This window comes from Phalaenopsis equestris, unplaced genomic scaffold (assembly GCF_001263595.1).
Source record: "Phalaenopsis equestris unplaced genomic scaffold, ASM126359v1 Scaffold000301, whole genome shotgun sequence".
NCBI lineage: Eukaryota > Viridiplantae > Streptophyta > Magnoliopsida > Asparagales > Orchidaceae > Phalaenopsis > Phalaenopsis equestris.
This window is the reverse complement of record NW_018164743.1, coordinates 1,529,553-1,543,687: the sequence shown is the minus strand read 5'-3', so window position 1 is coordinate 1,543,687 and position 14,135 is coordinate 1,529,553. Positions and strand designations below refer to the sequence as shown.

The following is a 14,135-nucleotide window of genomic DNA, read 5'->3' as shown; positions in this document are numbered from 1 at the left end:
ACTCTGTTGTGTAATTATAAGTCCTAACGCATTAGGATTCCGAGGTTACCATTCGGTACGGTGTAAATCCTCCTGTCTTTTTAGGCTATTTGCACAGTCCGATATTGTGTAAGCATAAGTCCTAAATCTCAAATAATTTGCAGGATTGAAATATCAAATAATCATCACTTCAAAGACATAAAGCCAAACAATAGGATAGTTGGGAGGTCACTGGGGTTTTCCCTAGATCTGTGATATCCCCTACTTTTCTTTCATTTGAATTCCTAAAATAATTGTTCCTATTTTGAGCCATTCCCATTTGATTTTCCTATGTCCAATCGTGAAAACCTAAACTTTGAAATCTTGAAAGAAAAACCACCTGATCTTAATCGAGAGTTATCTTAAGTGATTTCGATCAGTTAAGATGTAATTAACTATAGCGCTTGCCTCTATAGGGAACCAGGAACCCAGATAAAATAAACCCTATCTAATTTTTATGTTAGATAGGAGAACTTGTTGGCCTTTTTATAAAAATATTTCGCAGACCAAACAGATGTCACAAATTGTTTAGTCTAGATGATTAAATCCCTATTACAAGTGATATATTTATTCTTCGGGATAAATGTATTGCTTGTAGTATTGTATTAAATCATCTAAACTATTTAAAAATGTGAGACTCGTTTGGTCTCACTTATTTTAAAAAAATTAAAATGTTACTTCTTTAAAAAAAAAAGTTATATTTATATTTAAATTATTTTCAAAATCACAAAATCATCACCTTTTCAAACTACGAAAGTTAAGTTGAACAATAAAACGACCGACAATTCACCGCTAACTTTTTGCGTTGCCTTGATTCTATCCATTAACTTAAGTTGCACTGTCAGTCAAAGATGTAACCCAATATCACCGGATCTTCTAACCTCCAATTGTAGAGCATCAATTTATTTAATCAAATTTGGCCTTTGAGTAAGAATCCAGCTTACACTACGTGTGGATTTACAACTCAATGCATTAGTAAAAACATTTGATCGACACAGATAATACTGTATAACCAGCTCGTAATCTCTGATTAACTCTAACCATCTTTGTTGCCTTAAATTCAACTCATTTTGTGTGAAAATATACTTCAGTCTTTGATGATCAGTGAAGACTTTGCATTTCACGTCATATAAATATGTCGCCAAATCTTGAGAGCAAACACTATAACAGCTAACTCAAGATCATGCGTTAGATAGTTTCTTTCATGTGGCTTCAACAGTCTGGAAGCATAGGCTATTACCTTTTTCTTCTGCATTAAAACACAACCCAAGCCTTTTAATGATGTATCACCGTAAATCTAGAATCCTTCTGTACCTGATGGAAGAGCTAACACTAGTGCAGTGGTCAAATGTTTCTTCAACTCTTGAAAATTGTGCTCACATTCTGCATTCCACTGAAACTGGACATCCTTTCTCATCAGCTTAGATAACAGCGTAGCTATTTATGAAAAACCTTTTGCGAATCTTCTGTAATATCCTACCAAACCAAGAAAATTGTGTACCTTTGTAAAATTCTTCAGAGTAAGTCATTCCACAATTGCTTTGGCTTCTGAGGATCCATTAAAATTCCCTGACCACTGATAATGTGTCACAAAAATGAAATGCTTCACAAAAAAAATTAACATTTCAAAAATTTTGCATATAACTGATTCAGCCTTGGTAACTCCAAAACCATCCTGAAATGCTTAGCACGATCTTCAATAGTTTTTGAATAAACCATAATATCACCAATGAGTATAATGACGAACCGATCGACATATGGCTTGAAAATTCGATTCATCAAGTCCATGAAAATGTAAGAACATTAGTTAAGCTAAAAGACATAACTAAGAATTCATAATGACCATACCTAGTCCCAAAAGCTCTCTTATTTATATTAGACTCCTTGACTCCGACCTAATGATATCTAGATCTCAGATCAATTTGAGAAAATACAGTTGCACCCTCTAACTGATCAAATAGATTATCGATTTTTGGCAAAGGATATTTGTTTTTTATTGTCACCTTGTTCAATTCTCTGTAATCAATACATAACCGCATGGATCCATCCTTCTATACAAATAATATTGGAGCACTCCATAGTGAATTACTTGGTCTGATAAAACTCTTATCAATCAATTATTGCAACTGACATTTCAATTCTTGCAATTCCTTCAGAGCCATCTTATACGATGAGTTGAATATTGCAGACGTTTCTGATTGCACGTCAATACAAACTCCACTTCTCATTCTGGCGGTAGCCCTGATCATTCTTCAGAAAATACATCAGAAAATTCTGAAACCACTGAGATGTTTTTCAATTCATGTGCAACTTTATTTATCATATCTAATTTTGGCAAAAAATACCAGTTCACTACTTCGCAAGCATTTCACAACTTTCACTGCACTAATCAAAAAAGATTATGCATTTCAATCACATAGGATATAGAATGGTTTTTACCAGGCAATTCCAACGTCATCCGTCTTTTTCAGTATTCAATTGTAGCAAAGTGCTTTACCAACTAATCCATCCTCAAAATAACATCAAAGGTCTGAATTAACATGCTAATGAACTCTGTTGCCAACTTCTTATCATGAACATGAACATGTACTACACATTTTCTATTGGCATAAAACTCATTTTCCAAGGGCATAGTAACACACAAAGCAAGAGTAAAATGCATAATATCAACATGTAAAGCCAATTCATCACAAAGAGGATCCACGGACAAAGATGATACCAGTGCCGGACTACGATCAGAGGGACGAGGTCTTCTAGAGTAAAAATTAGTGATAGGTGGTCCAAGCTATGGCACGTGGTGAAGAGCTGGAGCGGAATCTAAACTGATGATATGATACATTTAAAACTCGTCAGAATCTTGTAAAAATCTCTGCAACGATAAATCACCTAAGAATGGGATTTGTTCATGGGTGACTTAGGGTCCAATTTACAAACTTGTGGATGAGAATCACGAACAAACCAAGTACAACTAAATATACGTGGTTCAATGAGAAAGAGAGTGTAAGTTGAAAATAAAATTTGGTATGGTATCTGGTTCTATAAAATAGTAGAAACTCCATCAACCCAAAACTATCTGAGCACATCAGTTTGAAACAAAAGTACTCAAACTAAAAAAAAATCTATTATTTTCTTTTCAGCTACTCCATTTTTCGGATGGAGTGCCAACACTAACTGTCTCAAAAACATGATTTTAACAAACTTCTGCTCTTACTGATCAAATAAATTAAATAAGGCAATCAATTATTTCTAATCAAGCTCTCAAGATGTTATGGCTCAATACCCTCTAACAATAGCATTCTTGGTCCAACTGTAAACCTAAGATTACTATACCATAGAATTTTAATTGGCTTTACCTCCACTAACAAACGATACCAAATTCAATCAAAGCAAAGAACAAATACTAAATTTAATCCCTAGAAGAGCCTAGCTGTGAAACCCCTCACGTAGAATAAAACCGAAGTCTTAAACATTAAAGTGCCTTTTGGTGTATAGTTCCAATTTCATCAAAAACTTTAACGTTAAACATGTTTATGCAAGAACACTACTGGGATGGGTGACCTCCTAGAAAATTACACTAATGGGAGAAAATCATAAGGCCATCAAGCCAAAGAGGGTAATATTCTGATGATAAAGAGTTTGGGCTCTTACAAAGTGTATCCGAGAATTACACCAACTTGAAGGTGCAAACAAAGCACAATACATAACAAAATGCTACGCCGTGAGAGCCAACCATATCATGATACCTAGGTGGGACAGTGATAAATAGTGAGAGCCATCATTTGAATCAATAGAGGCCATATATAGAATCTTATTTATCTAGTGGAAGATTCTGGGTTAAGACCACTGACAATGATGCCAGTACTTTAAGCGAGTACCCATAAAGTAGAATAAAACTGAACTTCTAAACATCAAGGCACATTTTGGTGTAACAGTTAGAATTTCATCAAAAACTCCAAAGTTAATTGTGCTTAAGCGGAAGCACTCTTGGGATGAATGACCTCCTAGGAAGTTACACAAATGGGATAAAATCGTAAAGCCATTAAGCTAAAGAGAACAATATCTCATGGATGAGAGTTCAGCCTGTTACACTAGCGACCACTTTAATAAAGAGTACTCACCTATAATCTCGAGGGTAATCAAACTATGGAGGCTTGCACCCATAAATAGTCTCAACAACATATCTAGATAAATCTTTAGTTGTAAAAGTAAGCATTTGCACTAAAACATCAACAAAAAGTATAAAACTGTGCAAAAATGCATCTATGATATACAAAAAAAAGACTTGTCATATATAAGTATGGTAGAGAGTTCTCTACGTCATCTATATGAATCAAAAGAAAAATATCACTACGTGCATGCTTCTCACAGAAATAAGTGGCCTTACTACATTCTAGTGGCGTATGAAAAATAAAAACTTGCACAAAATTTAAAAAAAATGCTAAATCTGACATAACCTGATGCCAAATGTTCCAAACATCCTGCTTTATAAAAGACTTTAAAAAGGGCATAATATTTGTGCTATTACCTTCAATGATGATGCCCTTACACTCCAACATCCACAACTGGCAAGCATTTATATCCAACATCAATTTTATTAAACTAAACCCAATCTACCTCAAGAAAAGTTCTCTCGACCTCTCGCACATTCAAATGGGACATTTAGATGGTGCGTTTCCCTTTATTATCAAAAACATGAAAAGATAAACATATCCTTCCTTCTATCAACAATACGTCTTCCCAACAGAAGACAATAACTAATCTTAATATATTAATATACATACAAAAATGTCATTCATAATAATTTTTATTGAGAAACCATATGTCTCCTCCAATGCAGAGGAAACATGATGCCAATAGCCGTGGTGGGTGCAAGCATTTCATGGTCAAGGTTGTATTAGAAAATCATACCGCCAAAGATATGTTCATAATACAATCAGAATTCCTGCTAAGTCCATACACAAGTTACGTTATTCTAGCAACGAGAACGTAATAATGATTCCTACTAAGTCCATAAAAATCTTAAATATCATGAAATCCTTAAGATATTGAGCCAGGATTCTTAAGCTAGTGTGCGACACATAGCTAGAATAGAAAATTCATTGCAGAATTCCATGAAACTGTTTTCTGTTAAATAGGAGTAATTCATTCAAGGACATGTAAGCTGAATTCATTCTAACTAAGAACAATTATGCATTCCCACAGAAAAATGGAGGCGGGTGTTCTCATGAGTAAAATTTCACGGCGTAAACTTTACAGTGGAAGTCACGGTATAAATTAAAAAAAGTTACATAATCACTGAAACATACCATTCCATCTTGATTAATCGAGATCTCTTCCTTCACAGGCAAAAAGAGAGTGCAATCTTCACTTTCGAGTGGAACAGTAGGTTGAGGAACACAAGCAGATTGATTTGATGTTTCGCCACTGTATTCATGCTCAGTAAATGGAATATTTACTAAAGCATTGCCGTCTGGTCCTTTGAAAAAGCATTTAGATAGAGTGATTTTGTAGTATTTTCCAATTTCCATTAGTAGATGCTTGTGAAAAACTTGTGAACTTAAATCAAACAAAACGATACATATTATTGAAAACAAAAACAATGAAGCTCTACCTTTTAAACTAGAAACTTCTGACAAATTCATTACCACATCATTCATCTCTCCCGCTTGAACATAGCTTTGAGCAAGTTTTTGGAAATTTTCAGGGTCCTCATCTAAATACTGTTCATGGAAACTCAAGTTAAAACAAAATGAATTGGAATGGAAGAAAAGAAAAGATTATAAAATTTATTGAATAAATAATAAACAGGAGCGCTATTAAAGGATCCATGCAACATTGAATTACATCTTTGAAATACTTGGCTTCCTATACCTGTAATTTAGATCCTTGGCATTTTCTTCCAAAGGCAGATAATTTAGATTCTTTCCATCAAGAATCTTATTTATCTAGTGGACGATTCTAGGTTAAGATGACTGACAATGATGCCTGTGGTTTAAGTGAGACACCTTAAAGCTGAATAATGCTTTAGTTTTAAACATTAAGGCACCTTTTGGTGTAACAATTAGAACTTCATCAAAAACTCCGAAGTTAATTCTGCTTATGCAGAAGCGCTCTAGGGATGGATGACTTCCTAGAAAGTTACATCAACGGGACAAATTCGTGAAGCCATTAGGCCAAAGAAAACAATATCTCAACGGATGAGAGTTCAACCTGTTACACTAGCAACCACTTTCATTGAGAGCACTCACCTATAATCTCGAGGGTAATCTAACTATGGAGGCTTGCACCCATAAAAATTCTCAACAACATATCTAGATAAATCTATATTCGTGCATACATTTGCATTAAAAGATCAACAAAAGGTACAAAACTGTGAAAGAATGCATCTATTATATACAAAAAAGGGACTTGGCATATATAAGTATGGTAGAGAGTTCCCCATCATCATCTAAATGAATCAAAAGAAAAATATCACTAAGGGCATGCCTGGCACAAAAATAAGTGGCCTTGCTACATTATCGCAACCTATGAAAAAATAAAACTTTCTTAAAATTCAAAAAAAATTCTAAATCCGGCATATCCTGATGCCAATTGTTCCAACATCCTGCTTCATAGCAGACTTTAAAAAGGGCATAATATTTGCTCTATTACCTTCAATGATGATGCCCTTACACTCCAACATCCACACCTAGTAAGCTCTTTATCCAACAACAATTTGATTAAACTAAACCCAATCAACCTCAAGAAAAGTTCTCTCGATCTCTCCCACATTCAAATGAGACATTTAAAGGGTGCTTTTCCATAGCTATCATCAATCCCTTTATTATCAAAAACATGAAAAGATAAACATATCCTTCCTTCTATCAACAATAAGTCTTCCCAACAAGAGACAAAAACAAATCATAATATATTAATATACATAAAAAGATGTCATTAATAATAGAAACATGATGCCAATAGCCGTGGTGGGTGCAAGCATTGCATGGCCAAGGTTGTATTAGAAAATCATAACGTCAACGATATGTTCATGATACAATCAGAATTCCTGCTAAGTCCATACGTAATAATGATTCCTACTAAGTCCATAAAAATCTTGAATGTCATGAAATCCTTCAGATATTGAGCCCGGATTCTTAAGCTATTGTGTAACGCATTGATAAAAAAGAAAATTCATTGCAGAATTGCATAAAACCGTTTCCTGTTAAATAAAAGGAGTAATTAAGTCAAGGACATGTAAGCTGAATTCAATCTAATTAAAAACATTTATGCCTTCCCACAGAAAAATGGAGGCAGGTGTTCTCATGAGTAAAATTTCATGGTGAAAACTTTATAGTGGAAGTCCCGGTAAAAATTAAAAAAAAAATTAAATAATCACTGAAATATACCTTTCCGTCCTGATTAATTGAGATCTCTTCCTTCACAGGCAAACAAAAAGTGCAATCTTCACGTTCGAGTGGAACAGCAGGTTGAGAAACACAAACAGAATGATTTGATGTTTCGCCACTGTATTCATGCTCAGATAATGGAATATTTATTGAAGCATTGCCGTCTGGTCCTTTGAAAAAACATTTATATAGAGTGATTTTGTAGTATTTTCCAATTTCCTTTAGTAGATGCTTGTGAAAAGCTTATGAACTTAATTCATTTAAATTAAACAAAAACGATACATGTTGTAGAAAACAAAAACAATGAAGCTCTACCTTTTAAACCAGAAACTTCTGATAAATTCATTACCACATCATCCATCTCTCCCACTTGAACATAACTTTGAGCAAGTTTTTGGAAGTTTTCAGGGTCCTCATCTAAGCACTGTTCATGGAAACTCTAGTTAAAACAAAATGAATTGGAATGGAAGAAAAAAAAAATATAAAATTTATTGAAAAAATAAAAAAAAAAACAGGTATTTGAGGATCCATGCAACACTGAATTACATCTTTGAAATATTTGGCATCCTATACCTGATAAGTTAGATCCTTGGCATTTTCTTCCAAAGGTAGATAATTTAGATCCTTACCGTCTAGAATCTTATTTATCTAGTGGATGATTCTGGGTGAAGACCACTGACAATGATGTCAGTGGTTTAAGTGAGACCCCTTAAAGTAGAATAAAGCTGAACATCTAAACATCAGGACACTTTTTGGTGTAACAGTTAGAGTTTCATAAAAAATTCCAAAGTTAAGTATACGTGGAATTACTCCTGGAATGGATGGCCTCTTACACCAATGGAACAAAATCGTGAAGCCGTTAGGCCAAAAAAACAATATCTCAAAGGATGAGAGTTCAACCTATTACACTATTGACCACTTTAATATAGACTACTCACCTATAATCTCGAATGTATTCTAACTATGGCGGCTTGCACCCATAAAAAAGTCTCAACAACATATCTAGATAAATGTCTTTTCGAGAAAGTAAGCATTTGCACTAAAAATCCAACAAAAGGTATATAATTGTGCAAGAAGACATCTATGATATACAAAAAAGAGACTTGTCATATATAGGTATGGTAGAGAGCTCTCTATCATCATATATATGAATCAAAAGAAAAATATCACTAAGGGCATGCCTGGCACAAAAATAAGTGGTCTCGCTACATTATTGTGGCATATGAAAAAATAAAACTTGCTTAAAATTAAAAAAAAAGCTAAATCCGGCGTATCCCGATGCCAATTGTTCCAAACATCCTTCTTCACAACAGACTTTAAAAAGGGCACAATATTTGCGCTATTACCTTCAATGATAATGCCCTTACACTGCACATCCATAACTGGCAAGTTCTTTATCCAACAACAATTTAATTAAACTAAACCCAATCTACTTCGAGAAAAGTTCTCTCGACCTCTCCCACATTAAAATGAGACATTTAAAGAGTGCCTTTCCATAGCTATCATCAACCCCTTTATTATCAAAAACATTAAAAGATAAATATATCCTTCCTTCTATCAACAATAAGTCTTCCCAACAAGAGACAAAAACTAATCTTAATATATTAAAATACATACAAATATGTCATTAATAACAGTTTTTAATGAGAAACATATGTCTCCTCCCATATGTCTCCTCCAATGCAGAGAGATGTCATTAATAATAGAAACATGATGCCAATAGCCGTGGTGGGTGCAAGCATTGCATGGCAAAGGTTGTATTAGAAAATCATAAAGTCAAAGATATGTTCATAATACAATCAGAATTCCTGCTAAGTTCATAATAAAATCAAGTTATTGTAAAAAACGAGAACGTAATAATGATTCCTACTAAGCCCATAAAAATCTTGAATATCATGAAATCCTTAAGATATTGAGCCAGGATTCTTAACCTAGTGTGCAACGCATAGATAGAATAGAAAATTCATTGCAGAATTGCATTAAACCGTTCCCTGTTAAATAGGAGTAATTCATTCAAGGACATGAAAACTGAATTCAGTCTAATTCAGAACATTTATGCCTTCCCACAGAAAAATGGAGGCGGGTGTTCTCATGAGTAAAATTTCTAGGTGTAAACTTTACAGTAGAAGTCACGGTATAAATTAAAAAAAGTTATATAATCACTGAAATATACCTTTCCATCGGGATTAATTGCGATCTCTTCCTTCACAGGCAAACACAAAGTGCAATCTTCAATTTCTAGTGGAACAGTAGGTTGAGGAACACAAGCAGAGTGATTTGATGTTTCCCCACTGTATTCATGCTCAGTTAAAGGAATATTTACTGGAGCATTGCCGTCTGGTCCTTTGAAAAAGCATTTATAAAGAGTGATTTTGTAGTATTTCCCAATTTCCTTTTGTAGATGATTGTGAAAAGCTTATGAACTTAATTCATTTAAATCAAACAAAACGAAACATATTATTGAAAACAAAAACAATGAAGCTCTACCATTTAAACTAGAAACTTCTGACAAATTCTTTACCACATCATCCATCTCTTCCACTTGAACATAGCTTTGAGCAAGTTTTTGTAAGTTTTCAGGGGTCTCAGCTAAATACTGTTCATGGAAACTCAACTTAAAACAAAATGAATTGGAATGGAAGAAAATAAAGGATTATAACATGTATTAAATAAATAAAAAATAGCAGATATTAGAGGATCCATGCAACATTGAATTACATCTTTGAAATATATGGCTTCATATACCTGATTATTTAGAACCTTGGCATTTTCTTCCAAAATTAGATAATGTAGATCCTTAATATCTAGAATCTTATTTATCTAGTGGATGATTCTAGGTTCAGACTACTGACAATGATGCCAGTGATTTATGTGAGACCCCTTAAAGTAGAATATAGCTGAACTTCCAAACATCAAGACGCCTTTTGGTGTAACAGTTAGAATTTCATCAAAAACTCCAAAGAAAAGTGTGCTTATGCGGAAGCACTCCAGGGATCGACGACCTCCTAGAAAGTTACACCAATGGGACAAAATCGTGAAGCATTAGGTTAAAGAGAACAATATCTCAATGGATGAGAGTTAAGCCAACTACATTAGCGACCACTTTAATAGAAAGTACTCACCTATAATCTCTAGGGTAATATAACTATGGAGCTTGCAACCATAAAAAGTCTCAACAACATATCAAGATAAATCTTTATTTGTGAAAGTACGCATTTGCACTAAAAAAACAACAAAAAGTACAAAACTGTGAAGGAATGCATCTATGATATACAAAAAAGAGACTTGTCATATATAAGTAGGGTCGAGGATTCTCTATCATCATCTATATGAATCAAAAGAAAAATATCACCAAGGGAAAGCTTGGCACAGAAATAAGTGGCCTTGCTACATTCTCGTGGCGTATGAAAAAATAAAACTTGCTCAAAATTTAAAAAAAAATGCTAAATCTGACATATCCTGATGCCAATTGTTCCAAACATCCTGCTTCATAGAAGAATTTAAAAAGAGCATAATATTTGTGCTATTACCTTCAATGATGATGCCCTTACACTCTAACATCGACAACTGGCAAGCATCTTTATCCAACATCAATTTGATTAAACTAAATCCCATCTACCTCAAGGAAAGTTCTCTCGACCTCTCACACATTCAAATGGGACATTCAGAGGGTGTGTTTTCATAGCTATCATCAATCCCTTTAGTATCAAAAACATGAAAAGATAAATATATCCTCCCTTCTATCAACAATAAGTTTTCCCAACAGGAGACAATAACTAATCTGAAAATATTAATATACATACAAAGATGTCATTACTAAGAGTTTTTATTGAGAAACCATATGTCTCCTCCAATGCAGAGGAAACATAATGCCAATAGCCGTGATACGTGCAAGCATTGCATGGCCAAGGTTGTATTAGAAAATCATAACGCCAAAGATATGTTCATAAAACAATCACAATTCCCGCTAAGTCCACACAAAAATCATGTTATTGTAGAAAACAGGAACGTTATAATGATTCCTACTAAGTCCACAAAAATATTGAATATCATGAAAACCTTAAGATTTTGAGCCAGGATTCTTAAGCTACTGTGCAACGCATAGATAGAATAAAAAATTCATTGCAGAATTGCATGAAACCGTTTCCTGTTAAATAAAAGGAGTAATTCATTCAAGCACATGAATGATGAATTCATTCTAATTAAGAACATTTATGCCTTCCCACAGAAAAATGGAGGCGGGTGTTCTCATGAGTAAAATTTCATGGTGTAAAATTTACAGTAGAAGTCACAGTATAAATTAAAAAAAGTTATATAATCACTGAAATATACCTTTCCGTCTTGATTAATTGAGATCTCTTCCTTCACAGGCAAACACAAAGTGCAATCTTCACTTTCGAGTGGAACAGTAGGTCGAAGAAGATAAGTAGAGTGATTTGATGTTTCACCACTGTATTCATGCTCAGTTAATGGAATATTAACTGGAGCATTGCCGTCTGGTCCTTTGAAAAAGCATATACATAGAGTGATTTTGTAGTATTTTCCAATTTCCTTTAGTAGATGCTTGTGAAAAGCTTATGAACTTAATTCATTTAAATCAAACAAAACGATACATATTATTGAAAAAAAAAACAATGAAGTTCTACCTTTTAATCTAGAAACTTCTGACAAATTCATTACCAAATCATCCATCTCTCCAACTTGCACATAGCTTTGAGCAAGTTTTTGGAAGTTTTCAAGGCCCTCATCTAAATACTGTTCATTGAAACTCAAGTTAAAACAAAATGAATTGGAATGGAAGAAAAGAAAAGATTATAAAATTTATTGAATAAATAATAAACAGGAGCTATTAGAGGATCCATGCAACATTGAATTACATCTTTGAAATATTTGGCTTCCTATACCTGATAATTTAGATCCTCAGATTTTTCTTCCAAAGGCAACCTTGAACATGCTTCAGCAGCAATGTGTACCTGAAACAAACAAGACAAAAGACATAAAATTTACTCATTATTCCATGAAGAAAACTAGATCAGAGATTTTATAAACTTCTCTATCTACTTTCCGAAGTTATGGGGATCAAAACATCGCATTTTAAGATTTTACCTCAAACAAGAAATTCCAGTTTTCTTGTCAGTCATGTAATAAAAAACCCACCAAAAGTAACTAGAGGGATCATAAACACCTAAAAATACAAACAAATATCCTAGCATATATTTCAGAAATTGTTTTGATAATTGAAGCTACCATTTGATGAGTGGACGTGAGAACCATCATTTGTGTATTGAAGTTCACTCAAATCATCCAAAATATCTACAGAAAAAAACGAATAATAACAAAAGCATTTTTCAGATAAAAGAGCCCTAAAATCACCTTTTTCAGCGTCCTTTGATGAAGTGGCGGAGACAACATACCCTTATTATCTACAGATGTAACAAAGTTAAAAGATGAACTTCAAACAAAAGTATATTCACATTAATAACAATATTTTAAGAACAAAGCTCGAAATAATGGCTATTCATGATATTAGACACCTGTAGATTTTATGTCAAGCAAACTGCCATCAACTGTCTTTCTATTTTGATCCATTTCAATTTTTATTGAAGTTTCAGGACACTGAGAAGTAGAATAAGAGCTAGTTAAATAAGGTAGTGATTCCAAGAGAAATAAAATAAAAACTAGTTCAAAAAATAAATGCAAAGGTATTTAACTTGAAACCCCCTTCACAATTTATATTGAAAGTTGGCCAGTAAATCTAACATTTTAGCTCAATCCACAACTAATGAAGTAAAAAAAAAAAACAACAATTCTTGAGTTTAAAATGATTTGAAATCACCATAAGCAGAAGCAATCATGACTATCTGAGATGGGCTTCCTTAATACTTTTTGAGGTTTTTATTCTATTGTAGCACATAACACATTCTTAACAGCTTTAAACATTCTCAGATAAAAAAGCAGATAAATCAGGCATTTACTTCACTAAGAAGCTGCAGAAGAAAAGATTGAATGATGATAAATACAGCTCAGTTATATCATCCAGTTTACATAAATAAAAGGCATATCCTCACCAAGGTAGTATTAGTTTCATCAGGCAGAACATCAGTGCCCTGTTCATTGTCTGGATCTGAAGGAACCAGTGACACGGAAACACCATGATTAAATGAAAGAGTATTAGCGCCTTCTTCCACTGCAGGCTTACTTGGGCATGAGCGTAGGGTTCTTATTTCATTCAATTCTTTCTCTATTTTATTAGCTTGAGCTCTCTGCTTTTTAAGACTTTCCTTCAGATATCGTACTTCATTCTCTGATTCCTTTTAAAGATGTATGAAATAAATTAGCCATATAAAACAATATAGCTTTTTTAAAGATAACGCAACAATGATAATTACAGCCAAGCTAGTCCTCTATACACTTCAAAAGCAAAAATAATAATGGTAAAATTCAAAGAATAATACGGAAGAAAAGTTGGAATGTAGGGCAGTAATAATTCTGGTTTTGTCAAAAGCTTTACAAATCTTCAAGTTTTTGTTTATTTGTCACAGCAGTGAGTACTTAGCTCACAATAGCATCAGGTCACAGTAGCAATCTGTGCCACAAGATAGGATAGTAGAAATACGTAAGTAAGAACTTCTCAGGATGCCAATTCAGGTTAGCAGGTTGATTTCGGGGCAGATTTGAGTTTGATTTTACCTGCATTTCAATGACCTGAACCCGACATATTATATATATATA

The 14,135-nt window shown here is 33.6% G+C and overlaps 1 protein-coding gene across 10 annotated transcripts in view; it reads right to left on the bottom strand.

The window, feature by feature from the left end:
- Positions 1–14,135, bottom strand: part of LOC110025499 (kinesin-like protein KIN-6) — a 95,294-nt gene that overhangs the window by 8,730 nt on the left and 72,429 nt on the right. For 4 of the 10 annotated variants that reach the window (XM_020726011.1, XM_020726012.1, XM_020726020.1 and 1 more), the window contains exons 13-24: positions 13,472–13,714; positions 12,938–13,019; positions 12,777–12,826; positions 12,308–12,376; positions 12,050–12,158; positions 11,736–11,905; positions 9,891–9,999; positions 9,577–9,746; positions 7,719–7,827; positions 7,404–7,573; positions 5,630–5,738; positions 5,325–5,494 (exon numbers count right to left, since the gene is read on the bottom strand). In XM_020726011.1, coding sequence (XP_020581670.1) covers positions 5,325–5,494; positions 5,630–5,738; positions 7,404–7,573; positions 7,719–7,827; positions 9,577–9,746; positions 9,891–9,999; positions 11,736–11,905; positions 12,050–12,158; positions 12,308–12,376; positions 12,777–12,826; positions 12,938–13,019; positions 13,472–13,714 — 1,560 coding nt within the window. The remainder of the gene's footprint in view (positions 1–5,324; positions 5,495–5,629; positions 5,739–7,403; positions 7,574–7,718; positions 7,828–9,576; positions 9,747–9,890; positions 10,000–11,735; positions 11,906–12,049; positions 12,159–12,307; positions 12,377–12,776; positions 12,827–12,937; positions 13,020–13,471; positions 13,715–14,135) is intronic. The other 6 variants (XM_020726014.1, XM_020726013.1, XM_020726016.1 and 3 more) reach the window with 6 other exon arrangements.